The sequence below is a fragment of the Metarhizium brunneum genome, chromosome 2 (genome assembly GCF_013426205.1).
Source record: "Metarhizium brunneum chromosome 2, complete sequence".
In the NCBI taxonomy this organism is placed as follows: Eukaryota; Fungi; Ascomycota; class Sordariomycetes; order Hypocreales; family Clavicipitaceae; genus Metarhizium; species Metarhizium brunneum.
The window spans coordinates 484,201-499,117 of record NC_089423.1 but is presented as its reverse complement, the minus strand read 5'-3'; the positions used below and the strand labels follow the sequence as shown (position 1 = coordinate 499,117).

At 50.3% G+C, this 14,917-nt stretch overlaps 2 protein-coding genes across 2 annotated transcripts; one reads left to right on the top strand and one right to left on the bottom strand.

Moving 5' to 3' along the window:
* Nucleotides 1–673: 673 nt before the first annotated feature.
* On the top strand, nucleotides 674–1,544 carry psoC_0 (Methyltransferase psoC; the record flags this gene model as incomplete). The annotated part of the gene is made up of 2 exons (XM_014687582.1): nucleotides 674–842; nucleotides 892–1,544. 2 exons carry the CDS (start codon nucleotides 674–676, stop codon nucleotides 1,542–1,544), a joined length of 822 nt encoding a protein of 273 aa, XP_014543068.1.
* A 434-nt stretch (nucleotides 1,545–1,978) lies between these two features.
* NRPS14 (PKS-NRPS hybrid synthetase psoA) lies at nucleotides 1,979–14,315 on the bottom strand (the record flags this gene model as incomplete). Its single annotated transcript, XM_066130084.1, has 6 exons — nucleotides 1,979–6,670; nucleotides 6,729–7,193; nucleotides 7,267–7,621; nucleotides 7,673–13,067; nucleotides 13,121–13,258; nucleotides 13,352–14,315. The coding sequence occupies 6 exons, from the start codon at nucleotides 14,313–14,315 to the stop codon at nucleotides 1,979–1,981; spliced, it is 12,009 nt and encodes a 4,002-aa protein (XP_065986317.1).
* Nucleotides 14,316–14,917: the final 602 nt, after the last annotated feature.

Sequence of the window (14,917 nt, the reverse complement as noted above, 5' to 3'; positions counted from 1 at the left end):
TACCTCTGGGTCCTGGCGGAATCTTGGCACTTTTCATCCGCCGGTGCTTCAGGACAATACCAGAGACATAATGAAGTAGGACTCCCAGAAAGGCTAGCCAGCATACTTGCGATAACACAGCCATGCTTGTGTGAAAATGACAGTGCCTAATTCGTTTAATCGTTCAAAATTTTCGCTTTTACTGTATTTACGTGCTACAGGTTCCAGTATGGACGTGGAGGAACGTACCCGGAACTGGGGTTGAATACCAGTATCGTGTAAATACATACATAGGTTACGATAATTCACACATATTGCATTACATAATTCGGAGAATACTACATATAAACCCGCAAGGATCCGAAGAACCAAATATATTGCAGCCTCTGCATCAAACATTCAGCCAGCGAGTACATTCGGCACTTGACGAGGTCCACTTCGGCGATGCGCTCCATTTTTGGTAAACGGGCCGCTCTTTCGGTACATTGTACTCAACAGTCTGCCAAGCCAAGCCCCAGTCAGTTCCGTTTGAAGTCAGACTGGATTATGAAGTATTCTCGAGATTTGTCACTGTGCAGAGACATGTCCTGTAGTTTACATAGGTATTTGTACACGGCAAACCCTCTCTTAGTTTCGCATCTGTTGATAGACTACATGTAGTCAAATAGTAGCGAAACCACACTATTATACTAAAATGGACAACTTTATGAATATGACCAAGAAAGCCGGCCACACGGCCGAGCTGCAGCGCCTTGTTGATCTCCACGCTGTTTTCCTGGATGCCATGGATGGCAAGCTCGTCTTAGCCCCCATTAACCTCCAGGAGCCGGGAAAGAGAATACTGGATTCTGGCACCGCCGATGGTGTGTAACCCTTGACATCCTTCGACACCGCGCTAATATGGTCAAAAAGGCATCTGGCTCCGTGATGTGCGCAGTCCGCTCTCAGTACAACATGAGTACTTTGGCAGTGACATCGAGCCTGAGCTCTTCCCCGAGACGCCAGACGGCATCACATACTTCAAGCATTCTTTCAAGGACCCATGGCCAGAGCATCTCTTGAACTCACTGGACCTCGTGCACATACGAGGTAGTCTCGCCGGCTCTGCTCCGGGCAAACCCATTGAGGTTGTGAAGAACCTCATTTCCATGGTAAAACCCGGCGGCTGGGTTCAGCTCATGGAAATGAACGCCTTCCAGCCGCCAAAGGGGACTCTGGGACCCGCGATGACTGACTTCGCCAAGATGACCTCGGAAGTTTGGACAGCCATTGGCGTCGGTAACTTCGCGAATGAGATGAAGCACATTCTTGAAGAGGCGGGCTTGAAGAACGTGCAGGAAAGGCGAATCCTGTGTGACATTGGGAAGCTGGCGAAACCGGAGATGCGTGCTAGGAGTGCCAATGGCATTACAGGACCCGTGGCACCACTGACGGCCGTTGCGAGAAGCGTGTCAACTTCCTTCAGTGCTGAGCAACTTGATGCCTTGCCGGGACGGGTGAAGGCGGAGCTTGAGAATGAGGGTGCGAGGATTGAAGAAATAGTTGTCTGGGGTCAGCTTGTTTGAGCTCTAAAGACAGTGTTTGCAAGATGGGCCCTGGCTCTGGTCGCGCACACTAGACACGGAGAATACTCCCTTCTAATGGTTTCGACGCAAGTTGAGTCAAGTGGACTGTTGTTTGTCATAATAGACGATACTTTTGAATCGACTAGTTTAGATGCTGCGTATTAAAGATACCGTAGCTTGGATGGGACCAGTACTTACTCGCTGCGCCTGTTGTGATGTCTCTGTGCTGTAAATGTGTCACTATCGAGAGTTTAACATGGCCGTGCTCTCCGTTTTAAAGGAGGCTCCATTCTTCCTCCGTTGTACAGAGACGAAGATGTATCAAGCGGCGAGGTTAGAATTAAGCTGTCAACAAAATTTGTGTTTAATTTACAAGACAAATACCAAGACTAGTATTATAACTCAGCATACGTAAAATACAATCTCTAAAAAAATCAAGGGCAGTCGCCACGTTGTAGCAGCGGTACTCGGATCCTGTCTCCAGAGCCTAACAAGAATGAGCCGACAACCTCATCCAAACCCTCCTCCATGGCTCCAACAACCCACTCTCTCAAAGGCAGAACTCTGAACGGACTAGCTTCTGCAGCTTCCATGTGCTCCTTTAATTGATTCACTGGTACAATCTCCTCGCCGCTCTGGTGTACAAAGGTCAGGTGGTTCGGAGGTTCTCGCCCATCTCCCCCAGTGCTTGAAACTGCGCAGTTGGCAATATTCTTTGACACAGTATCGACGTGAATAAAATCAAAAGATCCCGTGGAGCCCGCAAGGTCAGGCACGGCCTTCATTGACGCAGAGAACCTTAGCAAGTTGTGCACTATGTCCAGGGTCGGCATATCGTTCCCTGTGATGCTGCTCGGCCGATGGATCCACGTTTGACCTTGCATCCGACTGTGAAGCTTCTCAAGAAACACCTCACTTGCCCACTTGGACGCTACGTACCCGTCTGATCCGTCACTTGGCGGGTAGAAGGCTGCCAAGGAAGATTCCGTCTGTACCGCAGCGCCGCTGAGCCTTGCAACACCACCCGTAGAGACGTAGTGCATCGGTATATTGAGGCGTACAGCCATGTGGGCCAGCTCAATCGTAGACAGGAAATTGGCAGCGCGTAAACTGCGATAGTTCTTCATGTGCGAGACTTCAGCTCCGTTATGAATAATAACGTCGATGTCATTGCATATCTGAGCCATTTGCTCTGGGCTCAGGCCTAAATGAGGGAGTGCAAGGTCGCCGGAGTAACGCACAATCTTTGGCGAATCTACTCCTAATTGTCGAGGCTTATCCCGGCCATCATCACGGATGGCTGCGCAGTGGACACGGACAACCTGAGGAAGAGTAACCAGCTGACGTAAAATAGCAGTTCCCAGGAAGCCCGTTGATCCCGTCAGAAGGACAGAAATACCCTCTGTTTTGTGAGACGGGGCTCTGGGCGTCTTGGCTGAAGGCGTGGATTGGCAAATGGCGTCATCCGGCTCGGTTTCCCGATCCCAGTTGATATGGTCAAGCTGTGAATTACCGGTGAGTCGCGCGGCAAACAGCTCAAGCGTACTGTACTGGAACAGATCCGATAGGGGAATGTCAACGGCAAATACTCGACGAATTTCAGACTTGAGGCGTAGTAGCAGCAACGAATTACCGCCAACGGAGAAGAAGTCGGAGTCGCGTTGTATGGGCACAGATAAGGAGATGTCACCCAAGACAGTTGTCCAAACATCTCGCAACCGCGCCTCATACTCTGTCATCTGATGGCAGGTATTGGGAGAAACCTCGGGCAAAGGCAAAGCTGCCAACTTGCGGCTATCCAACTTACCCCGTTCTGTTACGGGAAGAATGTCCAAAGGTATAGTCATTACTGGACGCATGTATGGTGGTATCGGAAGCTCCTGGTTAAGTTTATGCAAATAAGTTGGCTTATCGTCGATATGGCTGGTCCCCGAGAAAACGACGTACGCGATCAGTCGCTGGGTTGTGGCGTCATTTCCTTGGAGTAAAACAGCTGCATCCACAAGATTACCACCGGATGCTTGAACAAGGACGCGAGAGACATCGTCAAGCTGGACGCGCATGCCTCTGATTTTGACTTGGTCGTCTCCATCCACGCGTCCGGACATGACAATGGAGCCGTCGCAGAGCATTCGGCCTTTGTCGCCTGTGAGATATAGTCTGTCATATCCCGAGGTCTGCTTGTGAAAGGCTCGACGTTTAAATTTTCTTTCTGTAAGTTGCGGCAGATGCAGATATCCATCGGCGACCCCTGGTCCGCTAATGGCGATTTCGCCTGGCCACCCGATAGGAACGGGTCTGCACTCCTCGTCAACGATGTAAGTTCCGTAATTAGCAATAGGCTTCCCGATTGGAATACTGGAGTAGTCCGTGCGAATGTCGCTAGGCAATACTTCATGCATGGAAGAGCATATAGATGCCTCCGTGGGGCCGTATGCATTGATGATCCTCAAATCAGGCCGGTTGAGGTTGCGGAATTGGTCCAGGAGGTTTATCGTGAACACCTCCCCAGCGACCATGGCAATGCGCCATGAAGAGCACGTACGGAGCTCATCGTATCCATACTTCAACATAGATTGCATCTCTGAGACAATGAATACACTGCAAGTGACACCTTCGCGCGCCATTAGGGCCGCCAACTCTGCTGGCTCAGCCCGGTTATCACCCATGATCACCGTCCCGCCATTGGCAAGCGCAATAAAGATCTGGAATATAGCCGCATCGAAGCCTTGTCCGCTTTGCTGGAGCACTACTTCTCGGCCTAGAGGGACTCTCTTGGAGACACCGAGGATAGTGGTCCGGATGTTGTCATTGGTTAGCGGGATGCCTTTCGGCTTGCCTGTCGAGCCGCTGGTGTACAAGATCATTGCCAGGCCGTCAGTAGTGGATAAATCTTCAACTCTTTCCGTGGTGTTTTGAGGGATTGAGTCGATACTAAACAGTCTGATTCTCTGAGAGTTTTTCGAGAGTCTCTGAAGCTCACCTGCGCGTTGTTCAGTCGCCCTATGATGCAGCAAGATTGTCGAGCCGGATTCTTCCAGTATATCACTTAGTCTTTCATTCGTACTGCGGACATCTAGAGGCACATATGCGGCGCCCGCACGAAGAATCCCAAGAATAGTGGCAATGGTATCTGTACCTGGCTCCAGCAGCACGCAGATGGGCGACAGGGATACTGTTTCGTCACTTATCAACTCTGCTGAAATGCCGTTGGCTCTTTCTGAGAGTTGGAAATACGTTTTTGTGTTTCCGTTGACATCCTTGACGGCAAGGGAATTAGGATCTTTGCTTGTCCAGGTATTGATCATCTTCGAGAGTGTGCCAGCTGAAGATGGTGCAAGTTCTATCTTGGGTCCGGTACCTAGAGCGACAGCCTGCTCAATCAACGTCGTGTCAAACACGGGAATACTCCCAACCGGGCGATGAGGATCGTTGGCAAGCGCCTCGAGCAAATGTTTATACGTTTTAGCAAGCAATTCTGCACCCTCCTCATCATACAAGTAATCCTGTAGGGAGAAAGTAACCATCGCTGTGCCGTCGTTCAGCTCATCAACGGATACTACAACATCGAAAGGGCTCTTCGCGTCAGTGTAGTGCGAAAATTTCATGTCTAAGCCCTGCATCTGTGACGTCCGACTTGCTCCCATGCGATAGTTGAATACAACCTGGAACAGCGGCGTCTCAGTCGTCGACGCCGGGATATTGCACGCTCGCAGAATCTCCTCAGTCGGGACGCCAGTCTGTGCGAGTGCAGCATATGCTTTGGATCGGGTAGTCTGGAGCACATTGCTGAACCTTTGGTCTCCATCCACTTGAAACAGCACCGGTATGGTCTCCAGAAAGAAGCCAATAGTGCCGCTAAAGGCCTGTTCTGAACGGTTGGCATCCACCACGCCTATGCACATTTGCTCAGTGCTCAGCAGTCGGTGAAGCAGAACTTGGAACGCTGAAAGAAAGAAGTGAAACGAGGTGGCCCGAGAAGCCTGGCTTGCCTTCTTTACTGCGTTTAGTGTCTCTGGATTTATGTGCAAGGCAACGTCTCGAACCGCATGCCGCGTCAAGGACCTGCGCGTGCTGACTTTGGCAAAGGGGAAGAGTGGCAATGGGCTAACCGGCTCCCGAAAGCAGTCTTGGAAAAATTTGAGTCTGTGGGCATATGCTCCGCCGGCTATGTCTCTTTGCTGCTTGACGGTGAAGTCAACATATTGCGCTGGCAGAGATTTGGGAGATGATATTAAGCTCGGATGGTTGTAAAATTTCGCCAAATCTTGCTGAAATATCTGCCAACTGACACCATCCATGATGATATGGTGGTACCCAAATATGACGGTATGGGAATCGGCACTGTGTGACAAGAGTGTGGCGATGAACGTATCACCCATCTCCAAGTTGTATTGATAGTTCCGGGTTCGGTCCAACTCTGACTTGACATATTCCATGTCACTATTGCCGGAGATTATCGTCATCTTGAATGGTGATTTCTCAATTATACCCTGCACTGGTTTTGCATCTTGTTCGTCGAGGTAGAATGTGGTTCGGAGCATTTCGTGACTTTGAATCACGGCCAGTATGGACTTTTCGAACTTGGACACATCAAGTTTGCCCGAGAGCGCATAAGATGCTGTACAGTTCAATGTAATGTTATCATCCAAGTACTGAGACAAGAAGTAGAGGCGTGATTGGCCCAGTGACAATGACTCTGTGCGGAACGGAATTGGGCGAGAGGACTTCCCCTCCACAGCATCCAAGGTAATGTCCGGGGAGGCCGAGCTAAGTCGACTCGCTGCATAAGAACCTGGCTGCGGCGTCAGGTCTGAAGATTTAGATGAACTCGAAGTGTCATCAGAGGAATTGGTCTCTGTGGAGGGCTTGTTCCAGTCGCGAGAGCTCGGAAGCGGCACGGCTTGAGCTTGAGATTCTGGCGCTTTAGCAGGTTGTGCTTCGAAAGACAGAGACGAAACCACGTCAGTGCATATTTGCTTGATAGAGGATCCTCCTAAGATTTTTAATACAGGAACATCGTGACCGGCTTCCGAGAAGATCCAGTTGCGAATCTCCACGGCGACCAGGGAGTCAATACCGAGATCAATGAGCGGCACATCTGTAAAAATACTCTCAAGCGACAGCTGATGTTGCTGTGTTAGCGACAAAAAACACATTTCACATTGCACAAGAATTACTCGCCTTAAGGGAAGACCCCAGATACGCCACGAGAGCCTCTTCCATGGTTTGTAGGGCGTCATTTGGTCCACGGGCATCCGCCAGCTTTTCCTTCAGTGTCCTTTGCACACTGTTTGTAGAGCCCTGCCCTGCTTGGGTGGAACCGACATCTGTTTTAAGATGCGAGAAGCGAGGGTTTCTGTGCCAGAACGGCTGATTGCCCGAGGCCGTGTTGAACGTCTCCAATCCCGTCACTATTTCTGGACACTCATCACTCTTACCAACGAGTATCGCTTCAGCTAGAAGGTGATGGAGGTCTCGCTCGGAAACGGGCATGTAATCTAGCTTTCGCAAGGCAGTCTCCATCGCGCTAATGCCTTCATCATCCTCAGTTCTTTGAATGACGCCGATACCAATTACCATTCCTATGTCGATCACTGATGCAGGGAGCTGGCGGGCTCGTCTTTGCGAGGCAAGTCCGACCATAAACTAAGAACAAGGTAGAGCATATTAGTTTGCTAAGACTTTGGAACACTCAGGGTTAGCGCCTTATTCAACTTACGTTGTTCGCCGCGGCATAGTTGGCTTGGCTTCGCTGGCCAGTCACGGCGGAAATTGACGAAAACAAGATGAAGAAGTCTAGATCGTCACCAGAAAAGATCTCGTCCAAGTTTTTGGAGCCTTCAACTTTTGGTGATAGCACTTTCTGGAAGCTGTCATACGACATGTCGGCAAACAACTTGTCTGATAACACCATGGCGCCGTTTGCAACGCCACCGATTGGTGGCATAGTGCTGAGAATGCGGGTGCGAAGATCGACAAGTTCTTGCTTGTTGGTGACATTTGCTGCCTCGATGGCAATGTTGGCGCCTTGTCTTTGCAACTCATCCTTCCACAGTCCTTCCTTGTCGGGATTCCTAATAACCGTTAGCAGAGCCAGGTTACGATTCTGTCCTAGATATACACACCGGCTCGTTACTACAACATGTCTTGCACCATTTGTCACTAGCCAACGGCACATAGACTGGCCTATCTGTCCACTAAGGCCAACGAGAAGATAGGTCTTATTCGGTGAAAGCAAGTGTTGCGGATTCACAGGCCTTTGCGTTAGCGTGATTACCTGATCACCGGTCCAGTCAACGACTACAACACTTGAATGGCTGTTGATCCCATCCATTACCAATGAAGAGGCTTTTACCACTTGGGTGCTATCAAATGTCGCCGTCGGGGATGGGGGAAGGCTGTCTAAAGCTCCCAGAAGTACATCATGTGTTATCAGACGATCAGAGTCGAGATCCTGAAATGCAACGACAGCGGTGTTTTTAGGAAGAGCTTGCTGGATGGCTTGGAGCTGTCTTCTATCACTTCGATGCCCCGGGTGAATAAGCAGCCTTGATTTAGAGGGTATCAGCGACGCCATCGCCTTCCTCGACATGTGCGGTTCAATGTAAATGCCATTGCGAGGACAGTCGCCATTTGAGTGTCCCTTGTAGCTGATTAACGCATACTCCTTACCTGACAGATTCTCAGGCCCATCAATTGAGGAAGCAAGATGCGCATCGGTCTCGTAGAGTAGCGTGATGTATCCAAGCGGCATGGAAGCCTCAATAACACGCGCCTTAATTCGGTGCAACGCGTGAAAAAGCACGGAGAGGATAGCTGATTCCTTCAGCTTGTCATCGCTCAGTCGAATAGTCCACGCCCGTGGCACCGTGATTGCGGACGAGTTGGAAGCCGATAATGCCAAGAAGCGCTCCTCATCCTGTGTGCGGCCAACGCAACAGAACAGGTTGTCCCCGTGGTGGTTAGGCAGGACGGGGTCTGCGGAGCAATACTCAACTCTTAGGGAAACTTGGTCTGAAGCCGGTTCTGAACGGTGATTAAGTGTCTCTTCGGCCGTGTATGCGACTTGACCAGCATTGTGCAGCGAAGGAACAAGAGTTACGGCCCGCGTCCCAACAAGAGCTTGGGTCTCTACTTTCCGTTTCAGCGAGTTGAGACGATCGTTACGTTTCTTATCGGGGACAAGTCTTGGAATAAGAAGTGTGCCTTTGTCCAACGAAAGTTCCGGCTCAATCATCCACAGGCGTGAGCCGCCTTTTGAAGCGTCAGTTGTTTTAACAGCACTTGCAATAAGTCGGAGTAGACTCTCTGCAAGAACTGCCTCATTACCAGTGACTGTATCCAAATCGAGGAATTGTAGAGCCTTCTGCGGGTTCTCAGACATGAAAGATCGCCCGAGTCCAATGGTTGCGCTCTGATAGGGGCTTTCAGATGCACCTTGAGTTATCCACAGGAGTGCCTTAGACTTGTCCAGGAGCATCTGTAGATTTTGGAAATTAGGCGCGTTCAGCCGCTCAAGAATTGGCTGATCGAGCTCAGTAATACTAAGAACAGCTTCAGCCTCTTCGACTTCCTGGCTAAGCAGTCCTGAGAGGGATTCGACAGTGACAATCTCACCGCTCCAGACACGGGATAAATGAGACTGCACGATTCTGATGATATTGGTGACTTTAAGCGAGGAACCACCCAAAACGAGGATTTTTCCGCTAGTGGTAATCGGCGACGTCCACGCAAGCGGAGTTCTCAGGAAGTTAACATCATCATCGATTGCCTGTGAGACAACGACAGAGAATGTGTGTTTCGCCTCAACGTTATCAAGTGCCATGGAGTCAACACCTGAGAAACCAGATTTCTGGAGGATGCTGTGTATTTCGTCTCGGGTCGAGTTCAATAACTGCGGCTGAATTGATCCCTGGTCGTCGTTCACCGGCGCCGGAGCTGATAACATGAAGAAAGGGAAACGAAGTTGCGGCCCAGTCGCAGCCATCATCACAAGGAAGCCTCCTGGCCTTAATAGATCTCGGACCGTTCTTAAAGCAGCGGCCTGCTTTCTGAAAGCCTTGTGAGTAATAATCAAGTCGAAAGAGCCGGCAGCAAAAGCATCATTTCCCTCCCCGAGCCCGGCTTCGACATCGAGGACTTTCGCGTCGACTCTCAATTTGTTTGAAACCAAGCCCGCCCTAATTTCTTCGACAATGTGCTCCGACCCGTCCACAATAGTATATGAATCTAAGGCATGCTCAAGTCCTTGACATAGTGCTCGCACAAGACTAGCTGAGGATGGGCCAACTTGCAGGACTCGTAAATTTGTATATCGATGCGATATTTGTTTTGCTGCACTCCCAATGTGTTGGTGGACTTGTGTGAAGCCTAACCCTTCATGGTGCCATCGGGATACAAGGTCACCCAGAGACGATGGTGCTTCAGCAGGAACCGGACTGAGCCCCGAGTTTTGCAAGAGCTGCTCACCAATCGTTGTCACTAGTGTCATATCTATGTGGTGTCCAAACTCCTGCAAAATTGAAGCGAGTTCTGGCTCTGTTGGTTCGCTTACGGTACTAGCTGTCGCCGCCTCAACCACACCAAGCAAGCCTGGAATCGTCTTGACTATCTCGGGGAAGGACTTTTCCCTCCGAAGCTTTGATAGATAAAAGCGAACTACCTTTTCACAGGCATCAATGACCTTCAACTCATGTAGAGAGTCAATTTGCTGCTGTGCTTCGAAAGTTGCTCTAGAAAGAATGTCGGGCCGCCACACCGTCTTCAGATACAGACGTCTGTCGTCTTTCTCTGTAGCTGGAAGGAAAGAACTCATTGTGAAATCTTCAATGTGAACTTCTAGTCGACCAGTCTTGGAGTTATAGATGCTCATGTCGCCGGTGATTGTAGGCAACTTCGCTTGGAAAGCCGGTGTCAATTCAGTTAGCTGTGCATCGACGGTCATCGACGCTGGTCCGTTGGGGGTGGCCCTTGTAGCAGGAGAAAATGCCATGCGGCCGATTGTTGTGGGCATAAATGCTGTCCATAGTGAAGCATCTCGAGGAGCGGCAAAGGCAGCTAGAAACGTCTGAAAGCATACATCAAGCCAAGTCGGGTGAACTGGGATTGACCTTCCCACGTCTTCATCAATCTCGACGACGGAGGATGCCGTATCCATCTGTCTCCTCATGGAAGTCATCGCCCTGAACGGGCCGGTATAGCCCAACCCCATTTGACTTAGCGACTCGTAGAACCGGTTGACATTGACTGGCAACAGTTCAGACTGCGTCTTCTCCGATCTCAGAGGAAAGAAGGTCGAGTAGTCAGCCCCATCGTTTGCCAGAAAGACCCGTATTTCTCCTGAGGCGGCAGTCCTCAAGTGTCCATCCTCCACGGTACCCGCGCTGAGACTGAACTCAGCGTGAATGACATCGCTTTTTCCCTTGTTGGAGTCGAGATCGCTGCGCAGAGATAGCAAGGTCTCGGTTCCCCCAGAGGATTCATCCAAGACGATTGGCCGCAGGATGGCGATATTGGAAAGCTCGATGTTTACCACATGCTTTCCCCTACCAAGAAACCTAGCAGCCTCTAGGGCCATCACGCAGTATGTGGCTGCGGGGACTATAATTTGGTTTTGTATACAATGGTCTCGCAGCCAGGGCATCTCCTCTAGCTTGAAGAAATTCCGCCATCTTGGCTCGTATTCTGTGTCATCTGGAGTCCTGTTGCCAAGCAGCTCATGAGGCCGGTCACTTCTATGTCGGACCTGCCTGTTGAGTCTAGACTCTCGCCACAAGATCGACTTGTGATCCCACGGATATGTTGGTAGGTTTGCCAGAGGCGTCTTGTCAATATGACTATTTCTTTCGTCAAAGGCAGATGAATAGTCATCGAAGTTCACACAGTCAGATCCCAGGTGCGTCCATACAAAGCCAAGAGCTCTGCTCAGTGCTGTGACATCGTCCGACTTCCGGTCCAAGACACCGGCATAAGGGATTTCGGATCCAAGCTTGGATCTAATAGTCTCAAGTGATGGACCTCTCAAAGCTGGATGGGGTCCAACCTCTAAAGCAAGATCAAAAGCCCCTCTGTCATCATCCAATGCGCATTCAAGGGCTTGGGAAAACAACACCCTTCCGATCAAGTTGTCTTTCCAGTATATTGCCTTCATGTCGGCGTCTTGATCATCAGTAATTGTCCTGTTGTCTTCGTATACACTTGATACCCAGGCAGTAGTTGCGCTGCTTTTGCCTACCTTAATGTCGCAGCGTTGGAGTGCAGCGAGATAGGGCGCGGCACAAGGATACATATGTGACGAATGGTAGGCTGTGTCCAACTTTAGCACGCGATTGAAGAGGCCTTCATTATCAAGCATCTCCTTTGCTTCAATGACAGCGTCTTCGTTACCAGAAAGCGTAATACTTTTAGGCGAGTTGCTGGCGGCTATGGTCAGGCGATCCTTCATCTTCGGGTTTGAACAGAAATTCAGGCCCTCCTCATAACCAAACCCAACCGCAATCATTGCGCCCTTCTTCCCATCTGCACCGATGGCGAGTTTTGCATAAACACCGCGGTAATATGCAATGATTACCGCGTCATTCTCAGAGATTTTACCAGCCGCATACGCAGCCCCGATTTCTCCGCCTGAATGACCGACCACACTATGAAAACTTATGCCCGCTTGAGAAAGCAGACGAACAAGCCCTACCTGGACCGCTGCACATACAGGGAGGGAGATTTCAGCTTCTCCTAATCGAGACTCTGCGGGAGGTGCCATGATCTCTTTCTTGAGAGACCACTCTGGCGGGTCTGGAAGCAGAGCCAGTGCCTGTTCCATGTTCTCGATTGTTGTCCTGAACAATGCACATCTTTTCATTAAAGTTTGTCCCATGCCCGGCCATTGTGCTCCTTGGCCAGTAAATATGCCCAGGATTCGGGGGCGTCTGTTCTCATCGAATTCTATGACGGAGGACCGAGTGCCAATTTCCGTACCGGGACTGTCGCGGACTTTAGAGAGTTTTTTCTTTATTTCCTCAAGTAACTCTAGTCGCGAGGTCGTGGGGAAAATCACTCTTACACCAAGGGTTGAGCGGTGCGAGTAGAGGGTCTTCGCCAGGCGTTGGATAGGCACATCAGTATTTTCTAGATACCGCGCATATTTCTCCAACATTGCTACCAAGGCTGATTCCGAGGCAGCAGAGAAAATAAGGGGAGTTGGAGTGAAGTCAACATCTGGTAGCGGAGATGCTTGAACATTGCGGAGTGCTTCCGGCCTTCCCCATGGCCCATGATCATGGATTTCGGGAACATAGCTTTCCATGATTGCATGACAATTGGTGCCGCCAGATCCGAAGCCATTTATACTCGCCCGAAGTGGGTGATCAAAGGGAACGTGAGGCCAATCTAGTAGAGTTGTAGGTATTCCAAGGTTCTTGTAAAAAGGCTCCACGCTCGGGTTGAGATGACGAAGATGTTGGTTGGGAGGAATAGTCTTATGTCTCATGGCCAGCAGAACCTTCAAAAGCCCGGCGATACCAGCGCCTATATTCTCCAAGGTTAGCTTGCCCTATATGTAACAGAAATGAACAACGTACATCCTTCTGTGTGCCCAATTATCGTCTTAACCGACCCTACGACTATATTGGGCTTATTTCCAAGCTCTTGGTCAGGCGGGAAAAACGTTTGGCTGATGGCTGACGCCTCTCTAGGGTCTCCAGCTTGTGTACCAGTACCTGCATTTGAGAACTAGTTAGCCATATTATTGCGCCGTGGTTTTGCGCACCAGTGTCACCGAGGGCAGGTCCACGAAGCAGGTTGGAACTCACCGTGTGCTTCAACGTATTGCGGTCGGTCCTCGTTTCTCAAAATGTCCAGTCCAGCATTCCTATAGGTCGTTCTAATCAATGCGGCCTGTGCCTCTGCACTGGGGAGTGTAATGCCCTTGGTGCGACCGTCCTGGTTTATACACGATTCTCGGATGAGTGCATCTATCCGATCCCCGTCTCTAAGAGCTTGGGACAGCGTCTTCATAAAGAAGGCGCACACGCCCTCACCTCGGGCATACCCATCTGCGCCCTTATCCCACATTTGAGACCTCCCTGAAGGTGAGAGCAAATGCAGACTTGTGGCGGCAAGATACGCATCAGGTCCTAGAATCAAGTTGGACCCTGCGACACACGAAGTCGTACATTCGCCGTTTCGCAAACTCTGCACACCAAGGTGGACAGCCGCCAGGCTGGAAGAACATGCAGTATCGACTGAGATTGATGGACCCTTCCAGTCGAAAAAGTAAGACAGGCGGTTGGAGAGCAGAGCGCGCGATGTCCCTGTTATCATGTACTGGGATAAATTCTCCAGGTCTCGCATCTGAGTATCCGTATAATCAGCTGACATGGCGCCTACATAGGCAGATGTCTGGCTTCCTCTGAGTCCCTGTAGTGTGAGTCCTGCATTTTCCATAGCCTCATAAACGGTCTCCAGCAGGAGCCGCTGCTGGGGATCGATGGCCTCGGCCTCACGAGGCGCAATGCTAAAGAATCCAGAGTCAAAGAACCGTGGGTCTTCTTCAATAAAGTACGACTTCGTGACATTGCTGGCTCCGTGGCGCTTGCCCTTTGGGTGGTAAAAGCCCTCAGCGTTGAAACGTGATTCAGCGGGAATAGGTTTCGTTAGGTCTCGAGGGGATCGCAGCAAGTCCCACAACTTGGAGGGCGATGTTGCATCCCCAGGAAATCGACATCCGCTTCCAATAATAGCTATGGGTTCTTTTGGCGAATGTGTATAGGCCATGGTGTCTGAGTCTAGGTGAGGTGGTAGCAAGGGTAGCTTGTGTCTTTGGTGGTTCGCCAACTGCGGTTCGACTGCAGCTCAACTGAGCGGCATACAGCGTTGAATTCGAACGACACCGCTTTTCGACATTAACGCACACAAGGGAAGTTAACTATAATACCATACACTTGACATTCCGTATCAGTGTCCAGTGTATAGCATGGGCCATGATGTACACGGTCCGCGCTTTCGGCAGCCGCTGACATGGAGCCGATGCCTCGATTGGGACACCGGGCTGGATACCCCAATGCGGTAGTATAACGGCACAAGCCAATTCCCGAGTGGCGCAAGACCCACATCCCGAACGAATAGACAGGGATGTAGCTAACCTATAGCCAGAATCGAAATGCCAAAAAGGGACATGGAATTGCTAGGCTTGGACAGCTACCGTACCATATACCGAAAATGGCCCGTAGAACGGACAAAGCAGCAACTAACTTCGGGTATTTACAGTAGAGCAACTGGAATTTGCATAGAACCGAACCGATTAAATAAATCCATACAGTCGCCTTACATGAACCATATGTCGTGTTATCGTATGCAACGATTTGCCAGTTTGAAGG